This window comes from Pseudochaenichthys georgianus, chromosome 10, assembly GCF_902827115.2.
Source record: "Pseudochaenichthys georgianus chromosome 10, fPseGeo1.2, whole genome shotgun sequence".
Taxonomy (NCBI): domain Eukaryota; kingdom Metazoa; phylum Chordata; class Actinopteri; order Perciformes; family Channichthyidae; genus Pseudochaenichthys; species Pseudochaenichthys georgianus.
Genome location: NC_047512.1, coordinates 23580886 through 23603043, shown reverse-complemented (window position 1 = coordinate 23603043; position 22158 = coordinate 23580886). Strand labels below are relative to the sequence as shown.

Genomic DNA, 22158 nt, shown 5'->3' with positions numbered 1-22158 from the left:
TCTTCCACAACTTCATTCAAAATGAAAACTCACCGACGATATTCAACGTCACGTCGATACTTAAATGAAGAAAGACATTCAACCGTTTAACCGAAGTACTGAAACAAATACTTCATCATCGATATCAGTAAACAGAAAAGTGCCAAATGTTTTAGTAATTGAGATTGTTTAAATCAGTAGAATTGGTAAAGGATTTCTAGTTTTTCTGTTCCATTATTACTGTAAACTGATTTTTTTGGACTTGATCAAAAAGATGAATTGATAATGAAAATAATAGTTGCAGCCCTGATTCAGATATAAAAATACATGTCCATGCTTTGTACACCATAGCTACACACACTGAGGGGTTTTTGTGTCACAAACAAACAGTAAACAAACAATAGTTTTTGTAAACTTTATTGTGAAAAATCAAAACAGACTGCTAAGATCAATATATATATATATATATATATATATATTGATACAATGTTAGTGGCCAGTAGTTCGTTTCTGCTGCAATTGTGATTCTTAAACAAAGTTGTTGGAGGTCTGCTGTTCAATTCAACCCATGGGACAATTATAGGTGTCCCAACAACTTAAACTAAATAAATCAAACCTGCAGTCTGAAGTCCTTCCGATCATTGCCTTGTGGTGAATAAAAAGAAAAAACGACTTACTCTAAAAGTGAAATAAGAAAACAAAAATACAAAACTTTGGTCTGCTTCCCCTCACTTGCTGCTTCGTAAATTAGTTTCAGCCACAGAGGGCAGGAGCAATCAGCTGTTTGAAAACAAAAATTATATAAAAACAGGTTAACCTTGCTCCTATTTAAGAAAAAGATATTTCAGCATCATCTTTATTGGAAAGTTAGCCCAGTACTCACGTTTTGTCAGTCACTTAAATGTTAGCTGAACCTCTGCTCCAACGTAAAGTCAGCTGTTACCTCCCTAACTCCCACATCTTACATATACAATGAAAACAACCAAACAGAAAAAACTGACCTTAAATACAGAGTTAATCAAAATAATAATAATTGGAAAACAACTAGAGTTTAAGCAAACTGCGTTAAAGGGCTTCCTTCATCAAGTTGCTGACAAGCCCATCGCCGTCTAATCCCTCCCCAAATCAAATGTTATTTTTCCCCTAACCCTGACATTCACTGCCCCAAAAAACATACAGCCTGTGTGTGTGTGTGTGTGTGTGTGTGTGTGTGTGTGTGTGTGTGTGTGTGTGTGTGTGTGTGGTGTGTGTGTGTGTGTGTGTGTGTGTGTGTGTGTGTGTGTGTGTGTGTGTGTGTGTGTGTGTGTGTGTGTGTGTGTGTGTGTGTGTGTGTGTGTGTGTGTGTGTGTGTGTGTGTGTGTGTGTGTGTGTGTGTGTGTGTAGTGGTGTTTTTGGGACAGCGTTGAGTGAGAGGAACTAAGGGCGTCTAGGTTCATGGGCCTTCAGTGTCCCAACAGCGTCCTTCACTGCATGAAAGATGATGTTCTTCACCTGAGAAAATATATATGAGAAAAGAGTCTGTTAAAACAAAGACATGGAGACTCATCTAAATTTCTTTCCACGCTTCACTTAAATATTAACATGCTTTGAATAACATAAAGTCCTTTTATCTGTTGTCCAGCACAACAGCAAATTAAATAAACGTTGGTATACTGCTGTGAAAAAACAGACATAATTCACCGGTTAGTGAAATGCATGAGGGAAAAGCATATTGACCTGTAGCTTGTCTTCGTGGTTTGTGTGAGTAGTGGACAGGTGTCTGAACTCCTGGGTCAGTCTGAAACAGTGCTTCACGTGCTCAGGAGACACAAAGTCCTCTGCCACCTTGATACAGCTGTACAGGTTGTGCACCTGGAGGGGAAGAGCAGAGAATGAACAAATATGCTACTAAAACAAGAGACATAAGCATCTTGAATGATCTGAATTAACGGATTTCTAGCAAGCCTCTTTAATATAACACAACATGTCTTACCTGGTGTGGCGCCCCAGCAGGGATAAACACGGCATCTCCTAAGAACTGTACAATGGCCCAACCCTGGACGCTGTATTCTTCATAGAGCCTGCGGCGGAGCACCTGGTCCAGGTACCAGCTCTGGTCGTGAATGGGGTCGTGGTCTGGAGGGTTCTCTTGACCCTGCTCCTCTCCCACCTGACACAGAAACAATGACCACCGTTATCTTTGGTTGTTGTTTGAAACCTGCTGAAATCTTAGATTGATAAACAAGCATGTAGTGGAGGGTGATGAGGCTTAAATTAATGCAGCTCAGCCAGCATGAAGAGGATTGTTTTTCACCATCACATTTTTGTTTGTGTGTTACAATGACTGACATGAGGCCATCCAACCCCCGAGGAAGATCGTCAAACTTTAAAGCCAAAACTGTGGGCCCAAAGAGGCATCCCTATCGTATTTATCTTAAGAATAAATCAGGTTATTTTCCTTCCTCTGTTCATGTGAATGAGCCCGAAACCGTAGCAGATGGGAGCTACGGTTAAAGAAAACGCTAGCGATGCAGAAGCTCGTTGGAAGATCAGGGTAACTGACAGCAGTCAAATTAGACCACTTAACAACTTCCACAGGAATGAGTGGGGCCCGCCTTCGACGCTGCAACCATTTCTTTTTATACATATTAGCAAAGGCCCCTGGGTCTGAGGTTTAAATATGTTACAAGTACAGCCAATTACAATGCAGCTTCAGAGTCACAATGCTAACAGAAATCTGCTAGATGCTGACCTTGCGGAGCAGCTCTCGGATCTTCTCTGCATCCTTCGCAGCGTAGATGTGCCAGAGAGCTCCAGGTTTCTCCTGTTGCTCGTACACCCTCCTCTTGGTCATTTCATCCACATCGCCCTCCTCGATGGTGGTCATGACCTCTGGAGGAACAAACACAAATGACAACAGACACACATAGATGGCATCAAAGGGTCAGCGGCAGTTGTCTAGGCAATGACCATGAAGGGTTTTATAGTAGTTTCCTCTTTATTGCTGCATTTACACGACACGGCTGTCCTCGACTCAACCCACTCTTATTTGGTTTTCCATTATCAAGGGTTGTAGATCTTAGCTGGTACTTTTTTTTGTATAACCTCAGTCGACGTTCCCAGCAAAAGGCGACGTTAAAACACTGCAGAGCACTGATTGGTCAGACAAGACCAGTAGAGCTTAAAGACACCTTCAAAAGCGTTTTGTTTTTAAACACTCAAACGTGTTTTTTTCACTTCTAAAATGGCAGTCTGTTAAAATATGCTCTACAAATGATGACGTGCAGATAGACATTCCTCTGTTGGGTTGCCGATGAAAGGATTCAGTGTCACATCACATTTCCGCCTACACCGAGGCGCTACTATCTGCAGGGGAATAATATAGAGGAAAGGCCTGGTAACAAGAGTGAGTTGACTTAAGTCTAACCATGCAGTGGACATGTGGCATCAGTGGTCTCATGATTTGGGTTTTGAGCTGTGATTATTATTGTTTCAACATTACTTGAAGACAACGGTCATTTATTGAATCCATGTTGATGAGTGTCTAAACGCAAAATGCCTAATGGAGTCCGTCACGATGCATCTTCAATTCTGATCTTTGGGAACATACATCTTAAACAGCTGAAATAATGTACATCCAGCCCACCGTGGCAGAGTTGTAGTTCTCAACTGGTGGCTCATGACCCAGTATTAGGTCCCCGTCTATTATAGGTGAACTGCAAGATTGTAGTCATCATTCATCCCTTCTGCACTCGAACTTTTAAATTCTTGAAAGGCTTTTAATTTGATTAGTTATTTATTTATTATTGTGATGCTTTGAACTATTTATAGTGTGCATTGGAATGATCCACATCTGTGCTCCCGGGTGTTTCCTTCCTGTATGTTCCTGCTTGTGTCCATGACATAAGCTGCTGCTCATAACCAATTGCCCCTTGCGGGATTAATAAAGTTGTTGATTGATTGTGTGACAAAACAGGTTTACTCTGAAGTGCATTGATTTACAGAGCCTCTCCTGAAATACTGTTTTCAGCTGCATCATGTGGCTGTCATCACACCTTGGCAAACTTTTATAATAAATAATAAAGAGCATTCTAAATGACTTAACTATAATGTTTTCATCAACGATGTCTGGGTTGTGAATAAGGACAAATGTGGATCATGTGGCTGGACCAGTTGAGAAGCACCAGGGCAAAGAGAAGGACATGTTGCAGACCACGCATCACATTACTGACACAACGTTCACCTCCAGTCTGAGGTTGGTCCGACACTGTTGCCAACTCTAATGCCTCGAAACATACTAAAACATTCATGACTGTCGTTTGCCTTTCTTGCCAGCTTAACGCGGTATTTCCTCAGTCTGTTATTTCCGCTGCCATATGTATGCATTAAGAGAGCGAGCGTGTGCGAGTATAAAGATGACAGTATGGATTCAAGACAATATTGATATAATTGAGTTTCGCAATATTATCTTTTGTGACATTTTGAATAAATAGGTCACTTGTATGGAATTAGGGCGGAAAGTGGTTCAGATTGCACAACAAGTATATATATGTTTGTCTTTGCTCCAATGTGTAGGGAAATAAAAACTGCAATGTCAGTTGTTCTAATATCATGCAGCCCTTCCCCAAACAGACCGTCCAACACTGAAATCTATAAGTTAAGAAGAAAGTCAAGATCTCAGAAGGACAACACTAGAAATTCCAATGCTATCTGCCATCTATTCAAGGTGTTAATAAAGGTTTACATAGAAATGTACAAACATGACACAGTAAAAACTAAGAGATAGTTCCCAGTGCTCTGGTCTCTACGGCACAGATAATAAGAAAGGGATGGGGTAGCGGTGTGATGAGAGGGAGTTAGTCAAGAAAAAGGACATGCTACGGGAGAAATACAATTGAAAGTCTACAGACCTTTGCGTCCATTGATATCTGCCTCTGTGAATGAAAAATGTTGCCAAACATGTAAACAAATGGGACCCACTAAGGGGTGTTTTCAGGGTCTTATCCAAGCAAATAAAGCCTGGAGCAAGCTATAACAGTACAAGAATGAAGTTTGGGAAACAGCTGGGACAAAATTATTCAATACAGTTCAGGAGGGATCAGTTCAATAAAGATGATCGTCCAGTATGAACTTAGCTCCTTCTTCTTTATCTTAGTTATACTCTATACAATGTTTTTGAACTGGCATGGGGGAACAAATATTTCCATGTAATATTGTAGATATGTAATGTGAGCATGTGTTTAAGTCCACTGACCTTTCCCCGGGTCTCCCTCTATTTGAGGGATGCCAACATAGACCATGACGTTGACGGCATCAGAGACATCCAGATGGAGATTTGTGGTTCCCACCTTCCTGTCTTCAGAGGAGGTCAAGCCTGAGGGAAAGAAGGGATTGAGGGGTTGAGAGCGAGATAACAGTGAAATAGTAAGAGGGGGAAAAAGAAATGAAACGTCTAACTAAGTTGACAGGGGCTCTGCCAAGTTTCTCACCATAGGCGTTGTACATCTTAGGTCCAAGATCAGGACGCACAAAAAAGTTGGGCAGACGGGCGGCGAGGTTTAAACGGCCGTCTCTTTTTGTGTACTCGGGCAAAGGGAGGTTATCCATCAGATCATCAAACCTGGAGTGTGAAAGAATGTCCAAAAATGAGATTGTATTGTTTCACAAAAACAAACCAAGACCCAACTCTCTTCATACTTTTGTTTTTAAATTACAAAAATGGGCGCAAAATAAGGTGATTGTTACACATTTGAACATGTTAGTATAAGTGCATGCATGTCGAAAACAAAGAGGTACAAACCATCAAATTACTGGGAAACTAAATGCTAACATTATTAATCTAATAACGGGTCAAATGACTATTAATTAACCCATGAATAAACAGATTCCACATGATGACCTTTTGGTTAAACTATACATATTATCAACTCGTATGATATAGATTATAATACATATAATAAGTAAAAATACATATATTGTAAAGAAAACCCTTTGGGAATGAATCTTGGTTTAGTTAGTGAATGCATAAAAGAAGAAACATATTTGTGGGTGTCTCACCTTGTGGGCATCATGTCCCTAAAGTCTTCACCTGGAGGCCAATCCTTTAATTTTAATACCATGGGATGGCCCTCAGTGTCTTGCAGTCGCTCTGCATTCACAGAAAAACACATTAGGTATCATTTCTGAGTGAAACGGGAGCTAAAACATAACAGGTACATGGACGTCATTTAAATTGTTCACTTACTGGAGATGATCTCGAAGCCGTCCCAGAAGTCTCGTACCTTCACATCAGAGATGATGGCACAGTTTCTACAGTTGACCAGGTCCACATCCTGGTCACCAAACTCCCTACTGAAAGCATCAGGCCGCCACAAATTCTCTTTCAGACGTTTATGTATCCCCGACACCAACACCGGCTGGATAAAAGAGAATAGAAAAGGCAGTTCATCAAGGAGTAATGTTTCAGTCAAATCTTTCTAGTTCATCTCCGTCATGGTTCTGCCGGAGATGCCTCGGGCGTTACACTCATTGTTGCCCTTACTTGTCCCTGCTTCCAGCACTCTCTGAAGATCTTCCAGTTGTTGCTGTTGCTGGGGTCCTGTAGGCAGAGGAGTCGTCCGTCACAGAGCCAGGAGTGGGAGGTATGTGGTTCCAAGACACTTAGGCCCATGACTCCGTCTTTGCGGCCCCCCAACAACCCGAGCTCTCCGCCCTCAGAGGCCCCGGTCCGGCGGCCTTCTGCCTTCTTGGTCTCCACGACCGAAGCGATGATGTGATCCAGGAAGTTCGGGAGGCTGCTCTTCAGCTTGTCACTCTGGCAGACATAAAAATACGTTTTTGATTACTTGGCAATGCATTTATACGTGCAGCTAAACAGACTGAATAACCGTTAGACATCCTTTGAGTAAAGCCTCATATTTTCAGAGTTAATGATCTGCTTTATTACAACGCTCATAACCAGCAGAAATACATAAATGTATTCTTTATATTACATCTCATTATACTTAGGCTACACAGATACAATTACACTTTTTACTTAAACACCAAAATGTAATTTGGCACTATAAAACACTTTCAATATTTAATAAGGCATGCACTGTGTAAAGAGTGATTTAAACCGACTGTTTTCATTTGAAATAAACCTGATCTGTTCTTTAATCAGAAACTGGTCTTACTGACACTCTTTCTGGTATGGGATTACACCTTCATACTAAACAGACCGTCAGTAAGACCAGTTTCTGATAGAAGAATAGATCAGGTCTAATACAAATCAGAACCTACACGGAATAATAAAAGCTTTCTACATACCCCTGCTGAGGTAAAGACAGAGGGGAAAGGCACCCCGCTCTCCCCAGGCCCCTGGGGGAGTTTCCCCGGTCCGGAGTTGAGCAGGTCCCGGAGACTGGAGCCCTCGGGTTTGGACTGGGCCATGCTGGAGCCCAGCAACAGACTGTTAAATAGCTTAGGACTGGAAGCAGAAGGCTTTGAAAGGGCACTGAGTGAGTCCAGGCCGAAGTGAGGCCGGCTGTTTTGACTCATCATGGAGCGGAGTGAACCAGAATCTGGAAGAAAATGGCAGACGGATGAGGATGGAGCTTCAACGTTGATATTTGTGCTTTTTCTACGCACTCAGATTACAGTGACTCAGTCTTTCCTCTTTCCTACTCACCCTTGGTGTCATCCTTGGCTTTCTGTGTGGCCAAGTCTGCCAGCCAGAGCAGAGCCGAGCTGTTGCCCTCCCCTGCTGAGCGTGACTCCTTGGCAGTGGACTGGGTGTGGTTACAGGGGGAGGATGTACCACTGGTGGAGTTACTGATACTGCCAACATGTTCTCCGCCCCCGCTGTCTGATGGCGCTGCTGTTTGTGCAGTTTCTGTTTTGACTGCTGATGTTTCTCCCTCTGATTTTGGGGTGGTGCCAAAAGCCGAAGCCGCAGCGAGGACTCCACTACTGCTTGATGCAGACTGCTGAGAAGAGCACAACCAGACGTTAGTCTTCATCTTAAACCCTGCTCACAACGCAGGAATGGAGAAATAAGAGAAAAGCAGTACCTGTGGAATCCCATTCGGGGCACTGGGGCGTACTAGAGACTTGGTGTGTCGGCTGGTGCAAGGACAATTGGCCTTAATACCCCACTTGCCTCTCGCCGAGTGCACCATGTCGCCAATGCTGTAAAGAGCTTAAGGAGAAAGGCAGAAAGTAAATAATTACACCTCTTGATGATCTAATACAAGATCATACATAATCGCTTGTGCGGTGGGTTTCGATGATTCCATCATAATGTTCATGTTACCTGTCCCAGGTATTATCTGTGTAGGCATGAGGTTCTGTGGCTCATGGGGTTGGCCCTTGGCACACTTTAACCAAGAGAAAACCTCATCCTCAGGCCTTTCATCTACATCTGAAAGAAAGAACATATAGACCTTTGTTTTTTCAACGCACTCAAAACAACCACACAAAGTATTAACCGAGTTAAGATGTTCTTCCCATTACTGTAACAAACTAAAATGATGCTATAATACAACCGGTTTGGTTGGCTCTAACATTTTCTTTATGGTTTATGTAATGACTCACCCTCCCTTGGCCTGTTCCTGCGGAGCCGATAGCAGTCCAGACACACTCCAAAGCCACACTTACGACATACCCAGTGGATGTTGAAGAGCGTGGTCTCACACACGTCACACATTTCTCTGACACCGCGCACTGCTCGTTTCCATGCCACTTTCTCTGAAGGACAGCCCAAAAACAAAACAGGCTTATCGACCCTTCTGACAGTGTGAGAGACAAAATAGCACACTACATGGGAATACAAAAAAGTCTTTATACTCACGGTGAGGCTCCACCATCATCATGGCCTCCTTCTCAGACATGACCAACTGGCAGAACTGGTCTCCCACATTGGCCAGGATGTACTTGGATGTATCGAGGTCGAGGCCCTCTTGGACGGCGGGAGCAGGTAGCCACAGACCCATGGCCATGGAATCGCTCTGCTGCGGACTCAGGAAGCCTTCTACGCGCAGTATACCTTTCCGAGTGAAAGCCAACCTGGTCACGGGGAGAGGGGAAGAAAAAAAAAGTTTGATTCTGTAAAACATTGTTGAATCGATTAAGGATTGCTTCCTCGTTTCGGATAAATATATATCATTTTCTCATTGACGCTCATAAACAAATAGTACGGCTGTACAAAATATAAATGTGTACCTTCTGAAGTGGAAAAACCGACAGGACACATTTGGGTCGTCGTCGTCGCTGTCTTCGCCTGTAGTACGATATTTACGGTAGCGCTCAAGGCGGCACTCGCGGCACTTGTGCAAGTGAGGGGCCACATTGATGCAGGAGCCGTCCTGGAGGAAGGACTCGCCAGACTGCTTCAGACGGCGGACTTTGCTCTGGTCTTTCAGTACAGACTGGCCCACTGCAGGAGACAACTTGGTGTTAATTCTAATGCTCAGTTTGTAACAACTAACAAGAAAGAGACCAGGTACTTACCTTTAAAAGGCTTGTTACGTGGACGGCCCTTAGCTACCCCCTGGACCTTAGTTTTCTGCATCATGGCAGCATCCTTGACAGGGAGTGGTGGTCGTCCTGGGATCTGGCCTTTCTCTGGGCCCTCTTCATTCTCACTCAGGTCTGACAGGTCACTGTTGCAGCTGGAGTCACCAGAGTCACGTTTGGACGATTGGCCCCTGTCCTCCAGGGAGAACTTCTGAGACGTGCTCTGGTCAAAGGACGCCGGGACATCTTCTATTCCACCTGGGCCGGTGCTCCCAAACAAGGGGCATGCTGAGGTGGATGAAGGCATCTCTCCAACTTCCTGCTCCTCCTTTGCCACAGTCCCTTCACTCTGTGACCTCTGTGATGAGGTCGGTACTGGTGAAGATGAAGAGCTGGGTGACGCAGCTGCTGGGAGTGCTGGGAAAGGGGAAGACAGAATCCCCTTAGGTGGCTCGGCCATAGTGAACAGGTTTGGCTTGCTGTCCGAGGCAGAACCAAGGGTCTGTGACTCGGCCCCTGAGAGGCCAGCAAAGGAGGTGTGGGCAGTTTTGTCCCCATATGCCAGAAATGGATTAGCAGGCTCTTTGGAGGCCTGCAGGAAAAGGTTCTGGTGGCTATCTGAAGTATTAAACCCAGATTGCAGTCCTAAGCCTCCCACAGAAGTCCCATTATTACTGCTCTTCTTAGAAGTACTTTGAGCTCCAGAGGCTGCAGGGAGACCACCGATGCTCAGACCAGGGCCTCTTCCTCCTGCAGAGCTAGCCATGCCCTGGAAGGTCGATGACGATTTATTGAGCACACCATTTCCCGCTGTATGGGTCTCAGGCACCTTGGGCTGCTCATGCTTTTTCTGCCCTTCAGTGGAGGCTGTGGACTTGAAAAGGCTTGGGGGCTCCTTACTCAGGCTCTCAGACACTGCGGTGAAATAATTGGTGTCCTTGGACTGGGTCTGACCAGCAGCTAGGCTTGGGCTGGACCCAGAACTCTGAGTCATGCATTGAATAAACAAGTTTTGGTCTTGCTTGGATTGAGTCTCATTCTTTGCTCCTCCAAAGCCGAAGCCAAAGGGCCTGGGAGTATCCTGGGAGGCTGTGGTGGTAGAAGGAGCTCCATTGGTCTGAGAGGGCCCAGTTTGGGGCATACGAAAACCTGACGCCGTTTTGGAGCCCTAAGAAACAGCAATATGACAATGTGAAATAATGTTACACAACTCAAATGACTTGCAAAGGCTTAACCTAATGGTATGACTATATTGATCGTCTTACCTCAGTCTGGCTTCCCCAGGTGGGGGCTTTAGGAGTAAAACCCACAGACGCAGAGAGTGCCACACTGGGGCCGCTGTCATGCGACCAAGAAATGGTGACAGGGCCCGGGGAAACAAGAGCAGCTGTTTTGGAATAAGCTGATTGTGAGGCCTCCTCTCGGTCGGTTTGGGGGGATGAGGAGGACTTGGGGGCTGGAGCTCCGGGGACCAGGCTTGGCATCTGGCCTAGTGAGGGAAAAGACGTGGTGGAGAAAGGAGAGGGGGCTGGTTTGAGGGGAGGAGGAGTGGGAGTGTGAGTAACGGCGGTAGTGGAGTCTGCTGCACCTTGTGTGGAGAGTGGGCGACCGTTTTCTTTCACATGGGCAGGAAAGCGAGAAGGGGTAGCGTTCGATTGGTCCATCTGAAGTGAGGAGTTAGTGTTGGGGGACGACACTCTGCCTTGAGGAAAGGTTCTTTCTGACGAGCTTCCGTTTTTGGTCGTGCTGCTGACCCTTTCGCCGGAGTCTCCGCCCCAGATCCCCATCCCTTCCACTGCTGTTTTGTTGAAGTCGCCGCAGCTTTGCCCATCAGCTGCCGTATCGCCTGCTCCTTTAAAACGCTTCAAGTTCAAGTCATCCTCGCCTTCGGACGCAGTCCTGCGCCTGCGCCCACTGTCACCCTTCATAGTATCACTGTCCTTTCTTCGCCGCCCATTCTTACCAAGTCAAAAAGAAAAGAAAAGTTAGAAAGTCATAATGCACGTTTGAAATACTATCTATCAGAAGCTGAAAGCCCCTCAACAATATATACAGTGCAGAAGAACCAATTACAGAGTATAATACGATTTATAACATGACAACCGTACCTCCTCCTCTGCCAGCATGACATGTATCACACGAGGATCTACCATCTGGGTTTCGTCTCCCTACAACAAAAAGGTACATATTTTATCATCATGACCAGAATATATTTTTAGCCTGAACATTTAGTTTGCAAATTGGGGAAGGCTACCCCATTCAATTTAAGATTTTCTTTTCAACTCTTGCCTTCGGCTTGTTCCAGATAAACTTGCTAAACATCTATCCTGTTTCTTATAAATACAAACACCAAGTAAGGCAATATAGTCATCTGAACAGCCGAACGTATCTGTTGTGAACGTGACATAAGATTAACCCCTATATGTCAAAAATAGTTTTTAGTTGTTTTTTTATCTATATTTTTTAACACATCCAAATTAGAATTAAAAATAATCCCAGTGTTATTTACCTTATCTAAGGTAATCTCCATGATGTGTGAGATCGGGTCGTGCTGTGAGACCAGTCCTGAGGCCCAGTAGTCTTCAAACTCTGGCTGGTACACACGAACCCTGCGTCCTTGAATGGTGTAGGAACCTAAAGGCAGGAACAGGGAGTAAAGAAGGAATTATATTTTGGCAGATTATTATTACAGTTATTCCAAGGTTGCTAATGCTAAATTCCCAAAAATAAATGAATGTAACCTTGAAATTCAACACCTTAAGAACATATGGAGGTAGTAAAAGAAAAGAACATAAAAAACGGGTGACGGTTGAACAAACCCTTCCTGAAGATCTCCTGCAGTTCAAAGTCAGTACGCCAGCTGGAGACGGCAGCCTGCAGGGAGGGCTGCTCCAACAGCAAAGGGTGTCTCAGGTCTTTGTCAACCTGCACAAACACAAACAACCACGCCCGTAAAACATAGTGATGGTGGAACAGCAATAATGTAAAACCTCACACTGAATAATGCAGGAAAGAACACCAGCACTATAACTAACAACTTCAGGTGTCATTCTAGAAAAATATGTTATATCTAGAATAACTGATATATTATGAACTAATCATTTAAGGCGTAACACACATTGTAAAGCTGACGTACACACCTCAAACCTCTGAAAAGTTGTGTTATCAGACAAGAATTCAAAATTCTTGTTTCCAAAATACTCCACAGGAACAACCGATCCTAAACCCACTCTGTCCACCAGGGAACGGAAGACCTGAGGAAAAAGGACAAGCGTGCAAATCTTAGATTCTTCTGAATATTTCCTTTTCCTTCAATAGCACAGATGTAACGGGAACCTTCAATTGTACATTACATTGCATTACATGTCACTTGTTAGACGCTTTTATCCAAAGCGATTTACATTCTCAATACTGTGGGCAATCCCCACAGGAGCAATTTGGGGTGAAGTGTCTCAGGGACACAACGACATGCTGACTGCCGCGGGGTTTGAACCTGTGACCCCCTGATCCGAACACCTACGGACAACCCACTACGCCACATCTCAAAACAATGCAGCTAACTGGACTCTATCTAGGCTAAATAAACAATGATGTCTTCATCAGTGGCGTCGCCTGGCCTGGGCATTCGGGGCTTTAGTTTTTTCTGTAGCCCCGGACAATTCTCCCTCAATAATATAATACATTAACCGTGCTTTACGTGAACTTCATCATGACACAAGAGAGGACGGTAGGACTGTCATTTCCCGTGTTCAGTGAATGCAACAGAGACATGACACCAGACCAATCAGAGCTAAAGCAGGGGTTCCCAACCTTTATTGTGCCAAGGACCGGCAGATACATTAAAAACAAATCGCGGACCGGTTGTCCATTTCAACTGATTTTAACATTTACTCACCACCAGCAGCAACAGAGGCTAATTGTATGTAACAGCCTGAACAAATACTAGAATAATATGCATCCAAAACATATTAACAACGTTTAAAAAAGAACCGGTGTCGTTTTTTGGAAAAACGGAAAACCAAAAAACCGACGTTATTCAGTTTTTAAAACCACAACGGGAAAACAGATTTAATCAACGTTTTGGTTTTGTTTGTATGATTTACGGATAATCCAGTTAATTTTGCTGTGTGTGTGTGTGTGTGTGTGTGTGTGTGTGTGTGTGTGCGTGTGCGTGTGCGTGTGCGTGTGTCACTGGCATTTGTTTTCAGAAGATATTATGATAGTGACGTTCGTTCCGGTGCACGTCCGACAGCATTGAGCACTACATCGGGATTAAGAAAGTTACCGGTGCGCCAAGTAGGAAGAGGAGCGCACAGGAGACAACCGTTTCATTGCAGACTGTTATGTTTATGTGGGAAATGGTAGTGCATACATTATTTGAGATATATTTCAAACTCTGACTTCATTTTAACGACATGTCGGCCAGGGGTGTAGAGCTATTTGTTTAAGCACCGGATTGGCAAAACAGGAGAGTAAACCAGTCTGCCTTGATCTATGAATTCATATCCGGGACTCTAACGGTATCTGCTGCCCGCAGCTGTTTTATAGAAGGAAAACCTCCTTCACTTCATGAAATGGCTGCAGCATCAGGAGGCAGCGGGACGTATACTCCGCCTCTGAGAAGTGCAGCACCAGCGGGTAAAGATGTGCCTTTTTACGCACCGCCTTCGCTGTGTTTACCTTCATCAGAACAGCTTAAGAATGACTGCAGGCTGCTACGTGTTAACTACACACAACTCTACACACATCGCAGGGGTAGACATTACGGGTAAAATGCCACCGGACCCCCCCATAGAGGAGGTGAGGTCCACCCCCCACTCATAAAAAAATAGCACTTTACCCCTGCCTATATGCCGTGAGCTGATTATCGAGCCTTCATTGTAACAGTCGCGGGTGTACTGTGTGTGCGGAGTGTTGCAGTAGAAAATTCCACTGTAGCGCCGCGGCCGCCGCCACTGTGGGCTAAGCCCCGAATGTCTTCAGGTCCAAGCGACGCCCCTGGTCTTCATGTCTCAAACATTTTGGTGATGTTACAGTGAGTCATATCTGATTCAAAAACAACTATTCCAGTTAGTTAGACATTTGTTTTTAGCCACCTCTATGTGTGGGTGGGCCTGGGCAGTTAAAATGATCTATAAAGTATATCAGGGTTTAGTGCAAAGTGCAAGGTTCCCCTGTGGGGTTTGAGATGAAAACATGTTTATATTATAAATCTAATCTGTGCGACAGCTGTACAAATTAAATAGACTAATTTCACATTTTGGGGGGAAGTTGCCCTTTACTTGGCCCAGCTACTAACGCTTCAGGGTGTGTGTGGCAACAATTATTCATTTTCTAGTACATTTATGACAAAAAACATGATATTATATATAACAAACTGATATTGAATTTTTGTTCCTTTAAATTAGCTAATAATCATTTGCTCCTGATGTCTATTCCCCCTGTCAGCAGGTAATTCAGATTGTTTCAAAGCTAGACTTGTTTGCATGATGCAGACGGTCGCACTGAGCACTCACCAGAGCGGGCCAAGCTGCGGAGGATGTTGGGGCCCCGGCGGTCCCAGTGCCATCACTTCGATTGGCCCAAACAATGGAGTCCTCCACCAACAGTGCTTTTACCCCCTTGTCATACACTTGCACCCAAGAACAGCTCTGCACCACATTTTCAAACTCCACGAATACCTGCAGTCAGAAAAACAGAGAAGCAGAACATAAACAAAAGGACTGCTCACCAACCGTAACTTTAGAACATTTGTTAATTAAAAATAGTGGAAACATGGTCAGAAAATGTTGAATGTTTGTTCAAAGAATTTCCATTTTACTGTTTATCTACAAAAAATGTGAAAAATGTCAATGGGACAATATATCACATATAACTTATGTATTTAAAGCTGATAAGACTGTAAAGGGGCCCCTTAACCGCTCGAGCAAGAGTTGGGTAACACTAGCATAGAACAAAAATGTGACTCTCTGACTGGTTGGCCTGTCAATCATTACTCGCAAAGCTACTTTAACATAGTCCATTTTCCCTTCAGTTATATTATATTTAGTATGTTAGATATGATATTTTTTTATTATTTCTTGCATCATATCAAAGTCTTTTAAAATATGTCATAGCCTGAATATTAGAGTCAAACATATATAGCTGTGTGGTTGTGTCTAAACTCTGACTGTCTGTCTTGTAGTATCTGCTGGCCACTGAGAAGCCCATGGGGTAGTTTGGGGGATAGATTAACATGACAGTCGCTCTGTGTGAAAAACGCAACCCTCTCTTTAATTTGAATGAAGCGATTGGTCAGCGCATCTGGGGTTCCACTGCCCATGGAAGAGGCGGCGGCCAAACAGCGCAGGGGTGATCAGCTGAAGAACAAAGGTTTGCAGATTAAAGATGATTACAAACCGTTGTGGCGTCTGGTAAATCTTTACCAACGAATCTGTTGTTTAAACCAGACTTCCTGGATAGGTTGTTATGACTCATGGTTCAACCACAAGCAAGACTGGTCTGGTATGCATATGCATTGATTCACTATGGAAAAATAAACTGAACAATGACACTTGTTTGACCAAAGTTTTAAAGTATAAATGAACTTCTACACAAACTCACAAAGTGAACCTGATTCTCCTCATGAAATGCATGTGATATGTGTACTGTTGTTGACTTTGATCACACTTACTGAAGACACCATGACACCTCCTATTTATCAGTTATAAAGTTGATGGCAGAGGTTTAATTTACTTTGTGCTTGAGTGAAGTAAAAACAGACACATTTAAGCTTTAGGCTACAATTGTTCTTTTTAAAAGCTGTGAGAAACAGACTGGACTGTTATCGGTGTGTGCCTGTCTGAGACCCACACCCTGTAGCTGTTATTGGTTAACAACATCTGACTGTGCGAATGACCAGGCAATCGCTCACCTGCTGAAGTTTAGATAGATATGGACTATTTCTTAAGTTTAATACAATAAAGACATAACACTGTTAACAATAAGGTCTGTGTATTATCAAATTGAAATTCTGAAAGTAATTGCATTGAGGTGGCTGCCGTTCTCCCTTAGAGAGTTATATTATAAACCTGAGCAAAGAAAACCAAAATATCCTTTTGACTAGAGAATAGTACCATAAGTTAATGTTTCACTTTGTTTGGGTTAGTCAACTCTTCAAACAATAACGAATGGAGGCACCAGTGTAAAGCCACAAGTGATTTTGATGTCACAAAGTTTAACTAGTGCAAAATTCCTTCCAAAGAAATCCGACAGCCCATCACTATATGCATCCTGGAGGTTATTGTGAATAGTTGGCGATATGTGATTTCCATTTATTTTTTTGCAGACCACCTAGCGCACATCCCTAGGAAACATAATAAATGGTATAAGTTGACAGATAAATTGTCGTTTAAAATCTGCAGGGTTGTGGTTCCATATTCATCAATGAATGAAAAGCAAATCCCTAATTTGAGTCACATTAGATATTCCCGCAGTTTTCAGGAAAATCCTAAACTATAGAGACCAACAATGTTATACTGCAGTGTTACAAAGTGTGACAGCAACGCGATACAGTAGTATTATGTGTATATTGTCATCTCTTTATTAACTGGCTGACACTTGTCTTGCTGGTACAATAAACGGAAAAGTACAGAAACTAAAGAGGTGAAACATTGAAGGGTGATGTTTGCAAACCCTTAAAGCTAGAGTTGGGTAATATTGAAGTAAATAACCCAGATATTCTGACATACTTCTATACAAATCAACAGTTTTTCCCTGTACACTTTTCATGATACGTGTTGCGAACCTGAAAAATATGCGCCAACTGAATCAGATGCCATCGGTGCAGAGATTGAACAAAACCGTTTTATATATCCTGGAGCATAAATGGATTTTTCTTGGAGAGCCAAAACATTTTTGTTATCTTTTGATACAAGGTGATGCTCCATGATCCCATTACCAAGGTGTGTTCAGACATTGCCTGCAGCAATTGTTTATCTCCTTTGGAGAAATGTTGTACTGTAATAGATGGGTTCCACAACTGAAATGATGTTACTGTAGTTATCTAACTAAGAAAAGTAAAACTTTATATAGCTACATGTTTTCTTGTAATCTGATATTTTCTACACAGTGGAAATGTCACTGCATGAATTTGAGCCACATTGTGCAAATCTGCATCTGTTCACATTTCACCATTGTGGCCCTCCATTTACACATGTTCAGCAGTAAGAGATACTTTCTTTCAATGTACTCTTTTAACTGTAAAAAGGGCCCTTCTGCAACAAACTAAGGACCATTCATTATTATGTTGTGCTATTTTTTTTAATAATCTGCAAAATGGACCAAATTCATTTATTAAATCCTTACTCTACATTCATTCCTATCATGTGATTTTCAAGCCAATTAACCTAGCTCCGATGAATCATTGATTAGATTCTGTACGAGAAAATCTGCACTTTAAAAGCACCGCACTAATAATGTGTTGATTTAAATATATATATATATATAATTTTAACTGCACAATTGAATACTATTGCAAACACCAAAATATAGGTCACTCACCACCACCACCAACCAGTGTACTGTGTACAAATCTCAACCAAATGTCTCTGCGATAACAGCTTGAAAGGATTAATGTTGTTCATTCAAGAGTTTATCAGACTACAAACTAGCAGAGGTGGAAGAAGTACTCAGATCGTGTAATTAAGTAAAAGTAGAAATACCACAGTGTAAGCATACTCTGTTACAAGTAAAAGTCCTGCATTAAAAATGTTTCGTAAGTAAAAGTACACATGCAGTTTGGCTAATACAATATATATGTTGTTCTGTGCTGTTGTATTTGCTGTAAAGTGTCTCTACTGTAGGCTATTTTTATTTTATGTACAGCACTTTGGCTCGACCAAAAATCGTTTATAAATGTGCTATATAAATAAAACTTGATTTGATTTGATTATAGTAATTGACAGGCCCGGACTGGCCATCGGGAGGACCGGGAGGTTTCCCGATGCCCTGGCCTGCTAAGTGGCCTGCTGGCCTGAGGAATTAATTTTTTTAATGTATGTATTGTGAACGCAACGCTGCGCAAATGTGGGTCGGACTCTGCCTCACAGAGGGTGACTGGCTGTCTACATGATGTGGCCTGCCGACATGGCCACTTTCATACAGATCATACACTAATGCCCTCGATTGGTCTCTGTGTGTCATTCAAGCTCGGGAGGGTGTGTATGTGTGGCGCGAGCGAGTTAGAGAGAAAGCGCACGCACCGGTTACGTATATTGTTGTTGTTACCATCTGGTGCTAGCTAGCTGCGCTAACGGATATAATGAGCTGTCAACAAGGTGGAGGAGAGTCCTCTGCTGTCAGACTGAGACTGATAACCTCAGCTCAGGTGAGGTAAAGGGCTCTGAGTGTTTAGATAGTTAACTTAGTCTAAGTTCTCTGTGGGTCTCAAACGGTTTGTTCACCATTTATGCAAACACATTAGTGGTGCACGATAATTATCAGGCCGATAATTATCGGGCCGATATTAGGAATTATGACGTCATCCCGATAAACCCGATAAAAGTATTAATAGCCCCGATAATATACAATATATTTGTTGGGTAAAAAAAAGAAAGAAATACTGCGGTGTGGGTAGATTGGGATGAGGGGCGCTTGTTTTTCACTCGGCTCCTCCCGTTTTGCCAGTACTGTGGTATTAGTGGTTTAGGAAGAGGGGAGTTTTTCACAAATCCAGCGCTGCCTAACTCATGCCTGGCTGTGACATAAATGGTGTGCGGCCGTGAAGCCAGGACAGTAAACAAACATGTCGGCGGTAGTATGGGACTATTTCAAAGTTTCAGAGTTAGATCGTTCGCTTGCTATTTGTATTAACAAATGCAATGCAGAAGTTCCACGAGGAGGGAAAAAGGCAACGAGCTATAATACTTCCAACCTGATTAGTCACCTGAAACATCGCCATCGCTACGATGGTGTGTTAAAAGCGTACGAAGACGCCTGCGCTGCTAAACTAGCGGTGAATCCAAAGCCAGCTGCAAAGGCACCGGGGCTTTTACCTATCGACGAGGCTTTTGAAAAAGGCAAGAAGTTTGCCGGAGACGACCCCAGGGTTAGTTTTGTTCATAGTAGTAATGCTCATGTCATTTGCTCACTACTAGTCTTTTTTTTACCACCAGGTGTGCAAAAACGACAGGTACATTTAATATATATATATATATATATTATTAACGGTTATCGGTATCGGTCTTGAGAAGCAGGAAGTTATCGGTATCGGTTTAAAAAAAAACAATATCGTGCATCGCTAAAACACATTTCCATTTGAAGGGGGAGTGATTAGTAAAATATGCATGAATAATAAAAAATAAAATGTTAACTAGGTGAAAAAAGGTAAGATAAACTTTATAAACTTGTTGAGAGCTAAAACTAGTATTTGCTGCTGCCTCAAAGAGGAGCAGGGGGGAGAGGAAGGAGACAGGTGAGGCTGATTCAGGAGCCCAGACACACTCACAACTATAAATGAACAAAAAACAAATAAATAAACAAGTTTCAATGTTTTTTCATATTGGATATGGTATGTTATTGGTTATGGCCATGTTCTTATGATTTCATGATTATTTAAATGTATACAGTTCTGTTTCATATGGGTGTTGTCTCTTTATTTCCCCCTCAAAATGCACCAGATTGCATTTAAGTCCAACATTTAAAAAAAGAAAATCTTACCGGGGAGCATGCCCCCGGACCCCCCTAGAGGATTAAAATATGTTCACATGGATAGGTTCCTAGATGTGCACAGCAACGCCTAAATAAATTTGCACAGCAACGCTGTATATATATTGACAAATAAATCCAGGAAAATGGCACCAAAGAACACTGGTAGTGGCCTGGCTGGGTGTATAATTCCCGGCCTGATTTATTGTCCCAGTCCGGCCCTGGTAATTGATACATTTCTGTGTTTATCAAAGCTGGTTTTAATTGATTTGTATAGTGCAGGTTAGCTTGTGAATTGACTCTCGGTGTAGCTAAAGTCTTATTTAAGAGTTGATTATATTTCACACCATTAATCCAAATCTACAAAGTAACTAAAGTTATTAAATAAATGTAGCCGAGTAAAAGTCCCTCAAAATTGGATTTAAGTAGTATTTCAGTAAATATACCTAGTTATTTTACACCACTGGCTATCGTTAAAGCCAAAATATAGGTCATTCACCAACACCACCCAAAATGTGTACAATTCTCAACCAAATGTATCTACGGTAACAGCTAGAAAATATTAATGTCATACATTCAATAGTTTATCAGATTACAAACGTGTGTGGGTCTGAACATTGAAAGAGTGAAGTGGAAATAATCCCTGCTTCACCCTCATATGAACTTGTAAGGCCTTTAACTCACTATAACTAACGATGGGAATTGATAAGCTAATGCTGATTTCACTTAGCTTTGCGAGCAATTTAATACAATATCGTGTTCGTCAAGTTATCTCTGCTGCATATGAACCGTGTAATTGATTGCTACGAAGTTAAAAATAATACTGGTGGAGCTTAATGACATTCGTTAACAAGCTAACAAGCGAACAAAGCAAAGGCCAGAAAATCCCCGGCCTCGAGTTTAGTTTCGCCTCACTGCCTGCGACTTGTAGCTTGCTAATATAAATGCAGGAGCGTGCGTTAACTGCCGACAAACGTGCCAACATGGACGGTTGAAATCAATTAAACGAGGCCACACGCATACTTAATAGCTAGTAAACATTTTATATATGAATTGAGCAGTATGAAGCTACGCAGTACGCTATCGCTTGTATGTAAACACTGACCGTCAGCCCTGCAGCAGGGCTTGTTGTTGTCGCCTCTCCTCCCTCCGGGGCGGCCAGGCCGATGACGCTCACCGCCCGCACCGTGCCCCGCAGCCAGTCCCGGGCCCAGGCAGCCTGCTCCGGCTCGGATCCATTTGCAGACCTGCCGTCGTCGAGGAGCAGAAAGAGACGCTTCCCTATCAGCTCGAGAGAGTCCCCCATGATTTTGCTCGCAAGTTAGCTGCCTTCAGTGAGCCACCGTGAACAGAGTAACTTGGGACGGGAACTCCAGACCACCAAGCAGGAGCGGAGACTCTGTGTTTAATGTAACTACCGGTGCACCAGGTGCACGCAGCGGCGGACCGGGGCACGCCGGGGATTAAACGCAGTCGAGATGTTATTGTCCTCGGTGCTAACGCGACTATCCTGCTCTGTCCGCCATTGAGCCCTGCAACAATCAAACGCACTCCTCGTAGACAGGCAGCACTGCGGAGACAGAGAGCCAGCACGTGCGGAAACAGCGGCCTCCAGCGGCTGGCCTGCAGGTGGATCCGGTTATGGTTATCATCGAGCACTGGAGGATGGCAGTTGTCAGGGTTTTCCGCAGTGTTAAAAGTGTACTGTCTGTCTCTCCTGATATAAGAGGTGGAAAAGTACTCAGGTCTTGTAAAGTGAAAGTACCAGAGTGGAGAATACTATGTTACAAGTAAAATTCCTGGAATCCAAATGTTTCTCAAATAAAAGTAGAAAAGTACTCATTATGCAGATTGGCCCATTTTATAATATCAAATGTTTTGATTATAGTTATTTATGCATTAAAGGGGACCTATTATGCAAAGTCCACTTTGGCATGTCTTTTATACACAAACATGTGTCCCCTCTGTGTAAAGAGATTCTGAAAGTTTCAGGAAAAAATATTTGCTCACTTTTTGTCC

The 22158-nt window shown here is 43.0% G+C and overlaps 1 protein-coding gene across 2 annotated transcripts; it reads right to left on the bottom strand.

The window, feature by feature from the left end:
- Window positions 1-1306: 1306 nt before the first annotated feature.
- kdm3b (lysine (K)-specific demethylase 3B) lies at window positions 1307-21781 on the bottom strand. 2 transcript variants are annotated; one of them, XM_034092393.2, is made up of 25 exons: window positions 21245-21781; window positions 14970-15134; window positions 12594-12707; window positions 12273-12378; window positions 11963-12087; window positions 11562-11621; window positions 10719-11411; window positions 9448-10621; window positions 9160-9373; window positions 8789-9003; window positions 8533-8685; window positions 8252-8359; window positions 8010-8137; window positions 7628-7922; window positions 7267-7520; window positions 6500-6772; window positions 6203-6374; window positions 6016-6106; window positions 5448-5578; window positions 5213-5332; window positions 4869-4892; window positions 2711-2850; window positions 1952-2128; window positions 1696-1830; window positions 1307-1470 (listed from the first exon to the last, which is right to left on the bottom strand). In XM_034092393.2, the coding sequence occupies exons 1-25, from the start codon at window positions 21443-21445 to the stop codon at window positions 1396-1398; spliced, it is 5343 nt and encodes a 1780-aa protein (XP_033948284.1). In that variant the 5' UTR covers window positions 21446-21781; the 3' UTR covers window positions 1307-1395. The 2 variants fall into 2 exon arrangements, with proteins under 2 accessions (XP_033948284.1, XP_033948283.1); XM_034092392.2 differs by having other exon boundaries at window positions 7628-7925; window positions 21245-21780.
- Between the last annotated feature and the right edge of the window lie 377 nt (window positions 21782-22158).

Bases quoted from the DNA above. Each gene is read 5' to 3' on its own strand.
- kdm3b (XM_034092392.2), bottom strand. From the start codon at position 21,445: ATGGGGGACTCTCTCGAGCTGATAGGGAAGCGTCTCTTTCTGCTCCTC. The intron at 15,135-21,244 runs GTCAGTGTTTAC...TTCTGACTGCAG, and splicing joins GCCCTGCTGCAGGGCTGACG to GTATTCGTGGAGTTTGAAAA. The intron at 10,622-10,718 runs GTAAGACGATCA...GCTGTTTCTTAG, and splicing joins CCTGGGGAAGCCAGACTGAG to GGCTCCAAAACGGCGTCAGG.